This window comes from Sorex fumeus, unplaced genomic scaffold (genome assembly GCF_029834395.1).
Source record: "Sorex fumeus unplaced genomic scaffold, SorFum_2.1 ptg000035l, whole genome shotgun sequence".
In the NCBI taxonomy this organism is placed as follows: Eukaryota; Metazoa; Chordata; class Mammalia; order Eulipotyphla; family Soricidae; genus Sorex; species Sorex fumeus.
The window spans coordinates 31042044-31059281 of record NW_026606092.1 but is presented as its reverse complement, the minus strand read 5'-3'; the positions used below and the strand labels follow the sequence as shown (position 1 = coordinate 31059281).

General features: G+C 36.8%; 1 protein-coding gene across 1 annotated transcript in view; it reads right to left on the bottom strand.

Annotated features, from left to right (window-relative positions):
• Positions 1 to 17238, bottom strand: part of ZRANB3 (zinc finger RANBP2-type containing 3) — a 201156-nt gene that overhangs the window by 106249 nt on the left and 77669 nt on the right. Inside the window, exons 4-5 of the mRNA XM_056117723.1 lie at positions 5550 to 5728; positions 1894 to 2125 (exon numbers count right to left, since the gene is read on the bottom strand). Of these exons, the coding sequence (XP_055973698.1) occupies positions 1894 to 2125; positions 5550 to 5728 (411 nt within the window). The remainder of the gene's footprint in view (positions 1 to 1893; positions 2126 to 5549; positions 5729 to 17238) is intronic.

Sequence of the window (17238 nt, the reverse complement as noted above, 5' to 3'; positions counted from 1 at the left end):
ATAAATTGAATACAATATTTTTACTACGGCAATATACTCCAAAGTGATGTACAAATTCAACCCAAACCCTATGACAATCCAAGCCGAATTCTTTGTACAAGTTGCCAAGTTCTAAAAAAAAAGAGAATTTAAAGGACCCAAAATATCCAATATAATTTTGGGGAAAAAAATTGGAGGACTCCCTAGCTTTAAAGCTTCCAACCTAGAATTTGTAACTTTACTTATTTTTTTTTTAACAAGTTCTAAACTTGCTCAAATTGTTTAACCACCAGAATTTGTGAAAGGAGATTTACTCTCGATTTGAAAAGTGGCTATCCCTGGGGATGTAGCTAAGGAGGAGCCGCCAAGGTTTGGGCATTTGCCTTGCACACAGCTAACACAGATTCAAACCCTGGTATCCCATATGATCTCCTGAGCACCAACAGACATGATTCCTGAGTTAGACAGGACTAACCGCGGGGCATTACTGGGTTTGGCATCCACCTCTATCTTACTCCCACAAAAAGCGCCACCCCCCCAATTTTTCTAAGTGGATGCTAAATAAGAGGTGAAAAGTACTGGCAAGTAACTACAGTGGGGCCAAAGGGCCATTACTGTGTTGTCAATATTTCCCTTCTAATCAATAGGTAAATCTTCATTTCACTATTATCATTACAATATACTTCTTCTGTATACACTCTTTGTGAAGTGAACCCTTGAGAAATAAAGCATTTGTAGGTACTGCTGCAGCACCCACATACTGTGCTGGAGATCACATCGTGATGCGCTGGGGACTGCACTGGGTCATGTGTGTGGATTTAAGGATCGAACCCAAGATTGTATGTGCAAGGCATGTGCTCTACTAGCGAGCCACATTACTGGTCCTACAACTTTTCTACTAAAGAAATAACCAACTATTTTATTCTATGACATAATTTTCCAAGACAAGTAAACACTTGGGATCCACTACCCAACTTCCAATGGGTACCCAATAACAAAACATAAAAAAGGAAAAACTGAGAATCTTATTATCACTACGTATTGCTCTGTTTATGTTAGAAGATTTTCAGGATTCAAAAGAAAATCCTTGGTAATTCTGCTAGAAAACTGGCTTAATGAAATTAACAATGTCTGCTACCCTATGTTGCCCAGGACCAAAGGCATGGTATCTTCAAAGCATTATTTCTGTTAATTCTGATAATAAATAACTTCAGACAACAAGCCTATACCTTTTTCTGACTCACAATGTTCATTAATAGATAGGCTTCCTAAATTACACTGGCATTTACAGATACATGAAAATTTCATTCATCATTACCTCTCCTTAATCCTTTAATCACCCCAGGCCTGTTAGAGTGAAAAATCTAAATAAAACAAAAGCCTTATTTTTTCATTCTAATGGTAAAATCTATCTATTCTATTTATCTTATCTACTAGATAATCTATCTACTCTACATCTCAGTTCCAGTTCCTCTGCACATTCTAAATTATGGATCTTAAAATAAGAGGAACAGAGAGAATTTATAGAACGTAGAGTAAAAGATACAAAGTAATTTAATAAAAGATATAAAGTAGATTCAACACCAATTCAAGGAAGCTTATAATATAAAACAAAACTGGATGAGTGAAGATAATCAACATTGACAATCACAAGAACAAAAATTTGCATGTTATAAATTTATACTAGATATGAAAATAAAAGGTCAAATCAATGTTCCAAGTGTATGTACAAGTATGACTAAAGGGTACATGTAAATGCACAAAAATAATCATGGTCACAGATGTACATAATTATTAACAGGTATTTAAAAATCCAAATATACTCTTCTGGCATTTAATTTCATTTAAAATTAAAAACTTGCTAAACAGATAACTAACTTTTTATTTAAGATGAAAGAATTAGGAGTTTAGTACCTCTTCAGGTCTTCCCAAAGCTGGAGTTCCTGTAAGAAGAATGGCACGTTTGGCTTTTTGTACTAATGGCAATAAAATCTTGCTGCGGGTTGCATTTCTGGACTTCATGTAGTGTGATTCGTCCACTATAACTACTTTAAAGTTCTGGTTATTTAGTACATCTATCAAAGTCTCTGCATCTGTAGTTAAAAGACCATAGCCCAGAACTGTCACTTTGCTGGTCGATATACGCCTAGAAAAGAAAGTCAGTGTATTTAAAAAATACTTCAGCAACAAATTTATCATAAATAATATATTTTTTGGGAAAAAACAGAGAATAAGAAAATAGGAAAACATAAGGAGATGGCACTAAGGCTGCACCCCAATTTATCTTGAGAGGTTAATCTTCAGGGACCAGAGAAATAGTACAGTGGGTAGGGCATTTGCCTTATGAGCTGTGGAACCAGGTTCAATCCCCAGCACTCATTTTAATATCTCAAGTTCCATCAGGAATGATCCCTGAGCACAGCCTGGAGTAAGCCCTGAGCATAGCTGGATGTGGCCCCAAAACAGAACAAAGGAAAACTTAATTTTAAAAAAAAGATTAATTTTCAAATGTGACAAACCAAAATCCATAACTAAAATAACCAAGTGTTTGTTTAAATGGTCTTTGCAGAACATTGAGTAAGCCACATTTTACCAGACTAAGAACACTTTTCTTTAAGTTTATTTGCTTCAATGCACTCAGATCATATGTAAAGTTGATAACAAAATATTAGCTTAATGATTAATGAAGCCAACCACAAATTTAAAAAAATGTATAAATCAGATGCTACTGGTATTTTGAGCAGGACCATCTAGTGGGCCGCAGGACATTCCCCAATCCCGGACGCTCCCAATAATGGCCAGCAGAGTTCATGTCACCATGACAAAAATGAAATGATGAATAGAACAGAGGGGGATGCTCCTTAAACAGAGAAACAAAGTGATCCCTGATCTTTTTTCAATGGTCACTGTAATTCAAGATACAATATTCTTTCTAACACTGTAATGAAAATATATACTGAAGTACTAATCTCCTTTAATATATCATAAGATTGGTAAAGGCAGAGAATGTGTCTTATTCATCTTTATATGACTGGTATTACATTCCAAATTAGTATGCGAAATGAAGTAATAGACAAATGAATCCTAACAACACATCATGCCATTTCTGCAGGATAGTCAGTTTTCTGGCAGTCTCTACCCTTGAACCAAAAAACAAAACAAAACAAAACATAAAAACGGCGGGGGTCAGAGTTCCTAAAGTGCCAGCTCCAAACTGACAATCACATCTTCCCCGCCCAACTTAATGACAAGCATATTTCAAGCCCTGGAAAAATCTACTAAAGGGATATAGTAAAGGCCTATAAAGATGCAAAGGTATCAAAGACTAGTGAAGACCTTCCTTGACTTGTGAACTATGCAATCATAACTGGTATGTGTCAAAAAGTTAAAATAATTGTGGCAAATATATGTTCTACATGTTGACTTTTAACTAAAGGTATTCTATTCTTTAAATACATGAAAGACATAGGGTAAGCATTTCTACCTTTAGCTGACATATTCTGGGTGTTGTAATATGATTAAACATATGCTAAGCATTATTCAAATAAAAATATTAACCACTGTTAAATGCAAAAGAGTATTTCCTGGGAGCGATGGTCCTAGCAGATATATCTAGGACCATTCATACCCTAAAAGTTGAGTATACATTCTTTAGTTCACATAGGACCTTCTCTAAGACACAACATATGCTGACTCACAAAACATATCTTCTTGAAAGAGATAATTAAAAACTAGATCAGGAGATAAGTCCTGAGCAAGGCAGGGTGTACCCCAAAAGCCAAATCAGAGGAAACAAAATAAAAGAAATTATTCAGCACTTCCTTGGAAATCTACCTATTTTTTAAGTTAAAAAAATTATTTTATTGAATCACCATGAGACGAACAGTTATTGTTCATAATTAAATTTTATGATTAAATTTCAGTCATGACTTGTCCCTTCACCAGTGTACATTTGTTTATATCCCACAAATGAGTCCAGTTTATATTCCACAAATGAATCCAGTCATTCTATGTCTATCCCTCTTCCTCTGATTCATTTAACTTAGCATGATACTCTCCATGTCCATCCATTTATATGCAAAATTCATGATTTCATTTTTTTTCTGTAGTATTCCATATCTTTTTTAAATCAAACATAAAGGGGCCCTCATTTGTGCTCTAAAAATTCCTGCTCTAATTCTAGCGAATTCTACACAGAGAGTGTATCACTCATTTTGGGAAACACTGGTATGCATTCTTTTTTGAGGGAAGTGGTGTGTTTGTACCATACCCAACGGTGCTCAGCTTACTCCTGGCTCTGCACTCAGGGATGACTCCTGGTGGGCTCAAGGGACCATCTGTACTATTGGAGATTAAACCCTGGTCACCACATTGAACGTGACAGCCTCCTTACTGCAGCTTCTCTGTAGCATAAGATGTTCATTCTTAAGTCTCAAACTTTAAGTTGTCTTATAAGAGGAAGGGGAATTTATAATTATTATTTCTATTTTATTTTCACTATGGAAATAGCATCCAAATTTCCTTAAAGACACATTTGATTGAACTGATTTCAAGACTAAAGGAGAAAAGCCCTCCATCTATTTTATCTGATTCCTCCTTGACAGTCACAAAGGTCAACTTTAATTTTAGAAGGACTTTTTATGTTAACAATTTTAGAGAATGTAACACAGTGCCCAGATACCACACAATAACTTTAAGTTTTAATAGACATTTTTTAAAAAGTAGACATTTCACTTTTCACTGTGGCTCAGAAATGGATGATTTTAAGCCTCTGAAACATGATAATTTGTATGGTCCTTCTAGAAACTCAATATGATATATTTCAATTTCAAATTTGTTTATGCTAAAGGTAATACAGCGAAGGAGAAAGAACAGTATCTGTGCTGATTAATTTTTTTATAAGGGCTTAAAATAACCACAAAGCATTGATTTTTATCAATGTAGAAAATATTGAAATTATATAATGCCAAGAAAACAAAGCTAGCTAATATTTATTTTGAGTTATTCATAAAAGTTGTATATAAAAATAATGAAGAAAACAAATCTATCATAATTGCTGATAATGAAAGCTTATAAGCTCTAACTTAATGATTAAATATTGTGAAACTTTTTAAGCCTATATTAGTTTTAAGTATACTTAATTTATATTTAAATAGGCACCTTACATATATCTTTAAAATATGCATAGCTGGGACAGGGAGCTAGCTCAAATGGCTGGAACATATGTTGTGTTTACAAGACACCCAAGTTCAATCTTCATCACAACCAAGAATAGACCCTGAGCATCACTGGATATGGACCAAAAAATAAAGAAAAAAAATATTTTATATGTGAGTGTGTGTGTGTGTGTGTACTTTATAATTATGCAACAATCCACTTAACGGGACTTAAAACATTTAATATACTATTGGACTTCTGATAAATAATTGGCATTTAAAGACTTAAAACCAAGTAATACTTCACAGTACTTCCTTAATGTTGTTATTTATAGATATACCTCATTAAAAATATGAGTGTATTATCCACATTAGAGAGTAGCTTTTATTTTAGGTTAAAGAAGTTGCTCTTACCAAACATCGTTTTTATTCTGAATAACATTAATTTCTTCTGGGCCTAGTTCTGGAATCCATTTCTCTATTTCTTCTGTCCAAGGGTATCTTAGAGATGAAGGAACCACTATCAAAAGAGGCCACTCCTCCTTATAAAAGTAAGTGATGGCAATTGCCTGGATTGTCTTTCCTAGACCCATCTAGATAGGAAAAGAAAAAGAAAAAGAAAGAAAACTTACAAATATAATGGCAAAATAATTTCTAAAAGATTTGTGTATTATCAAAATTAATTCCAATAAAAATCATTAGGAAACAGTTAATAAAAGTATATAATGACTTTTTGAAAACTAATTTTTCAGCTGTATGAGTTTTAAATATTTTATTATTGAGCTAAAGAAAAATAAGCACAATTTTTAAAATTAGTCATACTGGTCTCTTACTTTTATAATTAACTTAAATTTACAAAAATATAGCTGAATATTTATGATATCTTAGAGAACACAAGAACAAATTAATCACTGACCTATATGGCATAAAATAATTTCATTTTAAAGCTAGGATAAGTCTTTTATTGTGCACATTTTACAAAAGAAGAGCAGAGAGAGAAGTTCAAAATATGTGTACAACTTAATGGTTAACTAGAAGTAAAACTAATGAATAAACCCAGGTCACTGAGGGCTCAACCATCATTTCCACACTTGCACAGATCACACTGTCTATGTGCAAGCTGTACCCATTAAAAAATTAGTTACTACATAAATGTTTGTAGTCATTTTATTTATAATAATCAGAGAACAGTGGTGATCCAAATGTGCCTCATGTTGAGCAAATGAAAAACTGTATCAAAAAATGGCAAACATTCAGTAATGAAAAGAAGGAAACTGTATCTATACGCAATACAAGTGAAACACAAACTTGCTAAGTGAAAAATGCTGGACTCAAAAGCTACACACAATCTGATTCCACTGAAAAGTTTTGTTTGGTGGCTGGAGAGATAGCACAGTGAGTAGGGTGTTTGCCTTGCACGCGGCCGACCTGGGTTCGATTCCCAGGAACCCATATGGTCCCCTGAGCACCACCAGGAGTAACTCCTGAGGGCAGAGGCAGAAGTAACCCCTGTGCATTGCCAGGTGTGACCCAGAAAGAAAAAAAAAAACTTAGAAAAGTTTTGTTTGGACCTGAGTGCCTGAGAACAGACAACTGCCTAAAGAAACTATGGTATATCAACACAGTGGAATACTATGCTGCTCTTAGGAAAGATGAAATCTTGAAATCTGCTTATAAGTGGATAGACATGGAGAGTATTATGCTAAGTGAAATGAGTGAGAAAGAGAGGGAAGACATATAATGACTGCACTCATATGTGGAATATAAAATAACATGATATGAGACTAGTACCCAAGGACAGTAGCGACAAGGCCAGAAAGATTACTCCACAGTTGGAATCCTGCCTCAAGTGCTAGGGGAGAAGGCAGCTGGGATAGAGACAGGACCACTAAGTCAATGATGGTTAGAGGGAGAGCTCGGGATGGGAGATGTGTGCTGAAAGTAGATAGAAGACCAAACACGATGGTCTTTCAGTATGTGTATTGCACACCATAAAGCCCAAAAGTAGAGAGAGAGAGAGAGTATGGGGGAAACTATCTGCCAGAGGCAGGGGATGGGGTAGACTGGGGGTAGCGGGAGGGCTACTAGGGACATTAGTGATGGAAAATGTACACTGATGGCAGGATGGGTGTTCCATCATTGTATGACTAAAACTCAGTCATGAAAGCATTGTAACTGTATCTCACTGTGATTCAACTTTAAAAACTTAAAAAAAAAACAAAGATAAAAAATTACAATGAGTATTTATGAAAATCAAAAGTGTGCACAGGAAGTTTTTAAAAAACTGATTAAAAATCTTATGAAATATTTTAAAATAAAAAACATTTTTAGCTTAAAAAAAAGTTTTGTTTCAGTTTGGACGATACTTGGCTGTGCTCAGGGCTTATTCCTGATTCTATGCTTAAAGATCACTCCTAGCAGTCTGAGGGGACCATATGAGGTTCCAGGGATCAATCCAGGATTGGCCACATACAAGGAAAGCCCCTTAATCTCTGTAGTCTCTCTCCAAAGCCCTATGATTCCATGTTGATGTTATTCTGGAAAAGGGCAAGACAACAGGGACAGAAAGAACATCAAAAGCTAGAAATCAAAGGAGAGGATCAGCAAAAGGTTACTTTGGGGAAAATAGGAGAGTTGCTATAATGAACTGTGAGAAGAAAGAAAGTCTAGCCTACACGCAATGGGCTGGGAAGGTAGCTCAAAAGGCTGGAGGACATGCTTGGTATGTGGAGTCCTGCGTTTGATCTCCAGCAAATCGTGGTTCCCCGAATTACCACCTCAAGTAACTCCCAAGAATGGAGTCCAGAATAATTCCTGAGTCCTGATGGGCGTGGTCCCAAACCATAAATAAATAATAAATCACAGAGCTGGTTCACAGCAGTTTATTCAAAGGAAAAAAAACACACAAAAACTTAAAATAATTCATTAGAATGCATTCATAATTGCTGAAGAAAATAGAAAAATTCAGTTTTAGATTGTTAGCCAAGTTTTCATTAAGAAAACCTTGCTTCGTGATTTTTTAAGTACTATTTTTAACAATATATGTAGTCATAGACTAATTCAATAATACTACATTTAATTTAAAAAAGATGAGGGGGAAACTAGTACAGATTGCTTAGGAAAATTTTTTGTTATTGGAATAAAGACTACTATTTTATGACTTGTGAACAGCAATTTGCTATTGTTTGCATGAATAAATCACTAAATAAAAATAAAGATCCTTCAAATTCTCTGAAACAGGCAAGGTCTAGGGACAAAAAGGATATCTGCAGCTTTACTTTTTCTTTTTTAAAAACAGGCAAAACAAGCGTAAAGCTTTTATTACAGAAGCAATAATATAAGAAATATCATTTCAAAGTTTTGATGCATGTACCTATAGACTCTAAGCTGTCTAAAAACTTTTAATATTAAAATACGATCCATTTGAAGACAAAAACTGGGGGCTGAAGAGATAGCACAGCGGGTAGGGCGTTGGCTTTGCATGCGGCCGACCCGGGTTCGATTCCCAGCATCCCATATGGTCCCCTGAGCACCGCCAGGAGTGACTCCTGAGCGCAGAGCCAGGAGTAACCCCTGTGCATCGCTGGGTGTGACCCAAAAAACAAAAACAAAAAAAAAATGAAGACAAAAACTATTTTATATCCAGTATTTTAACAATAGAATTGAAGTCAAGGGAATTCTTGATAGCACACGAGGGAATTTAGAAGTCAACATGAACATGCATGAACACAGTTTATATATTTTATTACAAAATGTATCAATTAACAATTTAACCTTCATTATCTCTTTCCTAGGAACAACAATCATACAAACCAACTTTTAGCACACACAGCCAAATTTAAGATCAATCTGATGGCAGTAAACATAAGTCTACTTGAAAATAAATTTTTATATTGTTTTGTAAGCCCAAACCAAAAAGCAATTATGCACCAATATATGGTATAATGACTGGAATATTTCTCCTGTCCACAAAGCTGAAACTAAATTTGATTACAATGAAGAATCAAGTTGGTCCCAGCAGACATTTAACAATTACAGACTTTCATCTGGTCCTACGATGTGTTGCTGCTTCCCCTCAACATCTCTGAAGTTTAGTTGTTGGTTTCATTTGCGGGAGGGATGCAGTTGGGGGTATCAGGGCTTAAGGGCTATACATGGTGGTGCTTGGGGGACTATATACGGTGCCGGGACTAAAAACAATCTCACAGCAATAGCCTCAGACCAGGCTAGTGCCTGAATCCTTATACTCTCTCTCCAGCCCACATCTCTGCAATTTTTACCCATAATTCCAGGGAGAAGTCTTTAATATAGAAGGCTTTCCCTCTGGGGTCATATAACCCTAGTCAGGTATTTTGCAAGAATCTTCTATTTCGAGAAGGCCCAATCTGCATCAGAAAGAGAGGGACAGACATAGAAAGACTGCACTAATTTGTGGAATATAAAGTAACAGAATGGGCAACTAACACCCAAGAATACTTTGCTCCATGGCTTGGAAGCCGGATTCACATGCTGGGGGAAATGGCGGCTCAGATAGAAAAGGGACCACCAGGGGTTGGAGCAATAGCACAGCGGGTAGGGTGTCTGCCTTACAAGCAGCCAACCCAGGTTTGATTCCCAGCATGCCATATGGTCCCCTGAGCATTGCCAGGGGTAGTTCCTGAGTGCAGAGCCAAGAGTAACCCCTGCGCATCACCAGGTGTGACCCAAAAAGAAAAAAAAGAAAAAAGAAAAAAGAAAAGGGACCACCAAATAAAGGGTGTTTGGAGGACCCACTTGGGATGGGAGATGTGTACTGAAAGTAGACTATAGACCGAACATAATGGCCATTCAATACTTGCATTACAGACCACAACACCCTAAAGGAGAGAGAGAGCAAAAGGGAATGTGCCTGCTGGCGGGAGTGGGGGGCGGGGGGGGGGGGAATGGTGGGGAGATGGGAGGGATACTGGGAACTTTGGTGGTGGAGAACAGGCACTGGTGGAGGGACAGGTACTCGATATTGTATGACTGAAACGTAAGCACGAAAGTCTGTAACTAATAATTCATTATTTTTTAATGAATCATAATGATTCATTAAAAAATAAAATAAAATAAAAATAATTAAAAAAAAAAAAGAAGGCTCAATTTGCATCTACCTCCTTAGCCCTAAGGATTGCTTGAAAGCTCAGATCAATCTGGATTTCTCAATCTGAGCCCAAGAATATACAGTTTAAATAAATGGCCAATGACTTGAGGGTCGTATGTTTGTAGAAATTCTTGGTCTTCCTCTCATTTCTTAGACACTGTTTTCCATGTCGCAAGATTTTGATGCATAGTTTGAAAGCTCTCACAGAAACAGGTAAGCGGATTGTTTCAACAATGTGGTTTACTTCTTTAAGAAGAAATGATCTAGACTGATAATGAAAAAGTCAGTCTGGAGAACTACAAATGTATTACTTCATGTTACTTGGGGGAAAAGTACTTCCCTACTATTCACAGTAATGTTATTACATGCTTTCCTTATAGCTTAAAAAAATAATTAGAGTTAAAATATTAACTATTTATTAAGAAGTCTTGGAGTTGAGAAGATAGCTCCAAAGGCTGAAGCATGCCTGAGGCTCTGAGTTAAGTCCAGGGCCTGAATGATCCCCTAAACATCTGGAATGGAACAGCACCATACTGTCGAGCTCAAAGATCAAATAGGACCAATGCACGGCTAAGTATCACCAAAAGCGGTCTTCTTTTGGTCTTCCCCCAAAACTAGTATCTCGAGAAAACACTCTCAAAAAAAGAAATAAGAAGTCTTAAGTATAACTAAGAGAAGGATTACTTTAGTTAAGGGAAGCATATACTTGGTATAAGAATAAACAATTGGGGAAGGGGGGGTGTATCTGGAGAAACAAAGTAGCATCTCAAAGGGTCCCCTGAACACTACCAGGAGTGATTCTTGAGGCCAGAGCCAGGAGTAATCCCTGAGCACCTCTCAGTGAAGCTCCAAAACAACAACAAAAAAGAATAAATGAAAGCAAATAAAAGGGTATAATAAAGAATCCCGATTCCATCTTAAATATTTGAAGGCTGGTTGCTTTCTGTCCCTCCTACCCACCTGCCCAAATAAGGCCAAGCTGTTTAAAAACAAACCAAAAAAAAAAAAAATCATGGGTGCTACTTCCTATGGTATCAGACAAAAGCAGGCCTTCACATCAAGAACTGTTATCCTAGTGAGACCTTATAAACTCAACAACAACAAAAAAAAACCATGCCAATCTCCCTTCCTTGTCCTCTCAAGTCATTTTCATACCAGCTTTAGGGCCTGCCCTCCACACTCCAGAAATTCTTATTATGAAAAAAATTTATTTCTGTTCTATACACAACCATTTGGCATAATATTTCTTAACACCGGAACCGTTTTTGAGTGTGAGAGTCTATCTAAACTTTTTAGGAGACCACAACAAAAGGAGAGTCGTTTCTCAGTAGATGTTAAAAAAGGGCAGTGTTATTTTTTTCATTTTTTTAATTGAATCACTGTGAGATATAGTTACAAAGCTTTCATGGTTGAGTTTCAGCCATACTATGATCAAACACCCACCCTCCACCAATGCACATTTTCCACCACCAATTGTCCTCAAGTATTGGCAGACAATATCCCCCATACTCTCTCTCTGCTTTGGGACATTATGGTTTGCAATGCAGATACTGAGAGGCTATCACGTTTGGTCCTTTATCTACTTTCAGCACACATCTCCCATCCCAAACAATCCCTCCAAACATCATTGACTTAGTGATCTCTTCTGTATTCCAGCTTCCTTCTCCCCCACCTCATGAGGCAGGCTTCCAACTGTAGAGCAATATTGCTGGAAGAGCAGTGTTATTTAAATGAAAATTTTCCCTTGAGTTTTGATCATTTGAATTTGAGAATCTGATCAATTTGGACCCACTGGAAAGAATAAATTTCTGAATCATTATGCCTGAAGATAATATCCTATGCCATTAGAGAAGTCACTCCCCCGAAAAAAAAAATATTCCCTAGTCAGTTTTTATTGGATTATCTTTCCAGGTTACAATCTCAAGCCTTCCATTTGGCATCTCTTTAATTGGAAGATTATGCAGTTACATGAGTAAAGGTGATTTCTGATAATTAGGTACATACCAACACAAAGTAAATCAGTCAGTTACTAACTTTATTTCTTGGTATCTATTATTGACTGTTACTTTCTGAAGGCATGACTCAATAAAATAAGTTTGATAGGACAAACTCAAAAAAATGATTTTTTACATGATTCCAAATTAGAAAATGAAACTATTTAACTGTAATTTTGTGATCCCATTAAGATAAGAGATGATATATAGCATAAGATAGCTGAGTTATAGCTAAAATGTAAGAGATAGGAAAATAACAATCTGGAACCATTGTCTTTCCCGGAAATAAAGCATGTACTTAAATGTCAGTATTTTGTGAAGAACTTTAATAGCATACTATTCAATTATAAAAGCAAAAATACACTCAAGTAATTTAGGTATACAGAAATAACCACACTCAGTAGGTGGTTCAAAGCCCTTGGCTTTTTCAATGACAGAATTTGTTAAAGTGGAATCATCCCATGCTTTTCATCACAATTAAGGCTAAATCATCTGTTAAGAATAAAAGCTTTGATTCCATACAGCACACAGTTACACAAAAGAATCTGAATAGAATATGTCAACTTCAAAAGATATTTAGTCAATGTTTTCAAAATAAATCACTTTTATTCAGGAAAATAAATTTAGGTCTCTCTATGTCTTGTTCCACAAAATAAGAACACATAAGTAACAATAATTCTGCCGGAGCTGGAGAAATAGCATAGCAAATAGGGTGTTTGCCTTGCACATAGCCAACCCCAGTTCGATTCCCAGCATACCTTATGGTCCCCTGAGCACTGCCTGGAGTAATTCCTGAGTGCAGATCCAGGAGTAACCCCTGTGCATTGCAAAAAGCAAACGGCAACAACAAAAACACAATAATTCTGCCACACAGTTTCAGCTGTAGGTGGTTGTTGTTTTGCCTAGTAATAATTGATTTCCCCCCATATAATTGCTTTCTATTTGTAATGCTACTTTACCCTCTCCACTTCTAGAGAATCAATTATCCTCCACCCTGTCCCGAAGTCCCTCTTCCCCCATTTGCCCAACCCATTTTCAGCTTCAGTTCACTGTTCTGTAGTCAATTTCTCAGGGTTCGTTTCAACTGAGAACTGTCCGATCCCTTGCTCTTACTTTATATTCCTTTATATCAATCAAATTACCTGGAAATCTTTTCCTTTCTGACTCACTTCACCCTCCAATTCCATCGGAGTTGTACTGGTACTACATAGTCCCCTAAGCATCACTGGGTGGCCAGGTGCAGCCCTGGAGCCATGAGCACTTCCTGGTAGCCCATCCAATTCTAGGCACCTCAGGGTCCAAGCAGCACCTGTCCTCTAGCTTGCACTGAACAAGTGGCCTGACAGGTTTCAAAACAAAGAAAGCTAAAAGAGACTGGGCAGAGGCTTATAGTTTAAACAAAATGTCAAGTCCTTGACAGGAAAAGCCACCATGCTCCATTATTTTAGCTTTGATTGAACCAAGGATATCTTTGTGCTGATAAGGACCCCGAAACTAGAGGCTTAATATTGGTCAGTAGAGCCTTATAATGGAACCCTCTTTAACTTTCTTCCTGTTTGTTGTACCTGCAATGTGTGTCCATCATATGCTTCTCAACTGTATATATGTACTGCACACCTCCACATAAGAACTTATGAAATTTCTTTTAAAAAACTACTGTATGAGGGCTGGAGCGAAAGCACAGCAGGTAGGGCATTTGCCTTGCATGCGGCCTACCTGGGTTCGATCCTCGGGATCCCATACGGTCCTCTGAGCATCACCAGGAGTAATTCCTGAGTGCAAAACCAGGAGAAATCCCTGTGCATCGCTGGGTATTACCCAAAAAGCAAAATAAAAATAAAAACAAAATAAAAACTATTGAATGAGTGCAATGACATCCACCATCTCCACAGGGCATAAAACCAGACCCCCCACATGCCCACTCTCTAAAGCCTACTTCATAACCTGTGCTGGTAGACAAACTTCTTAAGAAAATTGTTTTCTGTATAATAAAGCCTCTCTTCTCTAGTGAATTGTTACTATGCTAACTTGTACAGAGGGGTGGTTTGGGTCAACTCAAGAAATTTACTTCTTTTTTTTTCTTTTGATGTTTAGTTTTTGGGGTCACACCTGGCAATGTTTGCGTGTTGTTTCCCACAATGCCTGGGGAACTATACAAGGCTGGGGATTGAAGGGGGTTCTCCTGCACACAGAGCAGCTATTGGGGAGCTGAATTTTCTGGAATAGCTCCCCTGTATACATGAGGTATATGTGTAAATTGCTTGTTTTTCTCTTAATTTATCTGTCATCTTAGCCCTACACTGGTTATTTTTGTTTAATTTCAGAAAGCTATTTTCTTCCCGACATTCGTAGTAACCTTAAATTGTCACAAGACATAGTAAAAGTGAGATGTTTAAATAAGAAGGAAGGACAAGAGGCCCTATAGAGTCACATATGCGGAGCCTTCACCAGCTGAGAGACTTACTTACAATTTCAGCCTCTTATAGAAACTGAATCGTAAAGAACTAATCCAAAAAGGAAGAACCAGTCAGCATTCCCACCAACAATGAAAGAGAGTCCCTTACCCCCCACATCTGTACCAGTACTGGCTGTTCTTGTTCTTTTTGATGTGTGCCAGTCTCTGGTGTGAGATGATATCTCATTGTTGTTTCGATTTGCATCTCTGTGATTATTAGTGATGTAGAGCATTTTTTCATGTGCCTTCTGGCCATTTGTATTTCTTTTTTGAGGAAGCTTCTTTCATTTCTTCTTCCCAATTTCTGATGGGGTTGGAGGTTTTTTTCTTACACAATTCTACTAGTGTCTTGTATAGCCTGTCTCTGTTATATAACTTGTTACAGGGGGGTGGTTTGAGTCAACTCAAGGAATTTACTTCTTTTTTTTTTCCCTTTTGATTTTTAGTTTTTGGGGTCACACCTGGTAAAGTTTGTGTGTTATTTCCCACAATGCCTGGGTAACTATACAAGGCTGGGGATTGAAAAGGGGTCTCCTATATCTTATCAATACCCTATTGGGTAAATATTCTTTCCCATTCCGTGGGCTCTCTATTTTCATCACTGTTTTTTTTGAGGTACAGAAGCTTCTTAGTTTAATGTAGTCCCATTTGTTTGTGTTTGTTTCCACTTGCTTGGTCAGTGGTATTTCATCCTTAAAGATTCTTTTAGCTTCAAAGTCACGGGGGATTCTGTCTACATTTTTCTCCATGTACTGTATGGATTCAGGTCTGAAATTGAGGTCTTTAATCCACTTTGTTTTGACTTTTGTGGCTGACATTAAACAGAGGTCTGAGTTCATTTTTTTTTGCAGGTAGCTGCCCAGTTTTCCCAGCACTACTTGTTGAAGAGGCTTTCCTTGTTCCACTTCACATTTCTTGCTCCTTTATCAAAGATTAAGTGATCATATATTTGAGGGTCTGTGACAGACTATTCAATTCTATTCCATTGGTCTACGGGGCTTTTTCTAGTTCAATACCATGCTGTTTTACTACTGTTTTGCAGTACAGTTTGAAGTTGGGGAAGGTGATGCTACCTATCTGATTCTTCCCAAGGATTGCTTTAGCTATTTCATATTGATTTCAGGAGTGTTTTGTCTATTTCTTTGCAGAATGTCATGAGTATCATGCCAAGTGAAATGAGTCAGAAAGAGAGGGACAGAACATAGAATGACCGCACTTATTTGTGGAATATAAAATAACATAATAGTGGAATATAAAATAATATAATATGAGACTGACACCCAAGGACAGTAGAAATAAGGGACATGAAGACTGCTCCATGGTTGGAAGACTGCCTCATGAGCTGGGGGAGAAAGAAGCTGGAATACAGAAAGGATCATTAAGTCAATGACATTGGTTGGAGGGATCATTCAGGATTGAAGATGTGTGCTGAAAGTAGATAAAGGACCAAACGTGATACCCTCTCAGCATCTGTATTGCAAACCATAATGCCCAAAAGTAGAGAAAGAGTATGGGAGAAATTGTCTGCCATAGAGGTAGGGGGAGGGTTGGGATGGAGAGAGGGCATATTGGAGATATTTGTGGTGGAAAATTTGGACTGGTGGAGAGATGGGTGTTCGATCATTGTATAACTGAAACTCAAACATGAAAGCTTTATAACTATATCTCATGGTGATTCAATAAAAATAATAATAATAATTTTTAAAAGATTAATCAGGAATCATTTGGTCAGCACAGGCTAGGTAATCTACCCAAAGGACTTTTGCCATCACCCGAGGGAAGTGAACTTGCCAGGATCAATGAGCTGCTCTGTTAGCATAACTTCCTTATTCCTGCTTCCTTAGGACTATAAATCTCATGCCATGCCTTAGACTTTCATCTCTTTGCTAAATTGATGCTAAGAACAATTGAGTAAAGTCAATATGATTCTTCTAATTTATTCAGTTAAATATTTTTTTGGGCGGGGTGACAGGCACACCAGAAGTGTCTAGGTTTTACTTCTGGTTTTGCACTCAGGAATCACACCTGGGGAGGTTCAGGGAACCACATAGGATTCTGGGAATGGAACTCGAGTCGTTAGGTTGTGTGCAAGGGATGCTTCCCTACACACTGTACTATCTCTCTGAGTCAGTTAAATATTTTTTGACTGATGCTTAAACTATTATGTGAAATGCTCAAATATATATGCAGCATTCATTTAAACAGTTTCATTCCTTAAGTAAATGTAACTAAAAGATTATGATGCATAATAAAGATTAGTAATGTTCCATGCTACATAAGTATATTTCCACATTTTTCGACCTATTCTTTGTATTTTTCATGTTTTGTAAAATTGTATTAAGATTCTGTTCAATTTCTCTACATGTATTATTGCCATTATGATTTCTTGAAAATAATAGCCCAACACATTACAAAGGATATAACTATACCTGTTGAGAAAGAAATAAAAGAAAAAATGCCTAGTTCAATCCTTTGATTGTATACATATAAATAATTTCTATACTATTAAAATTCTGGCTTCAGGGTACC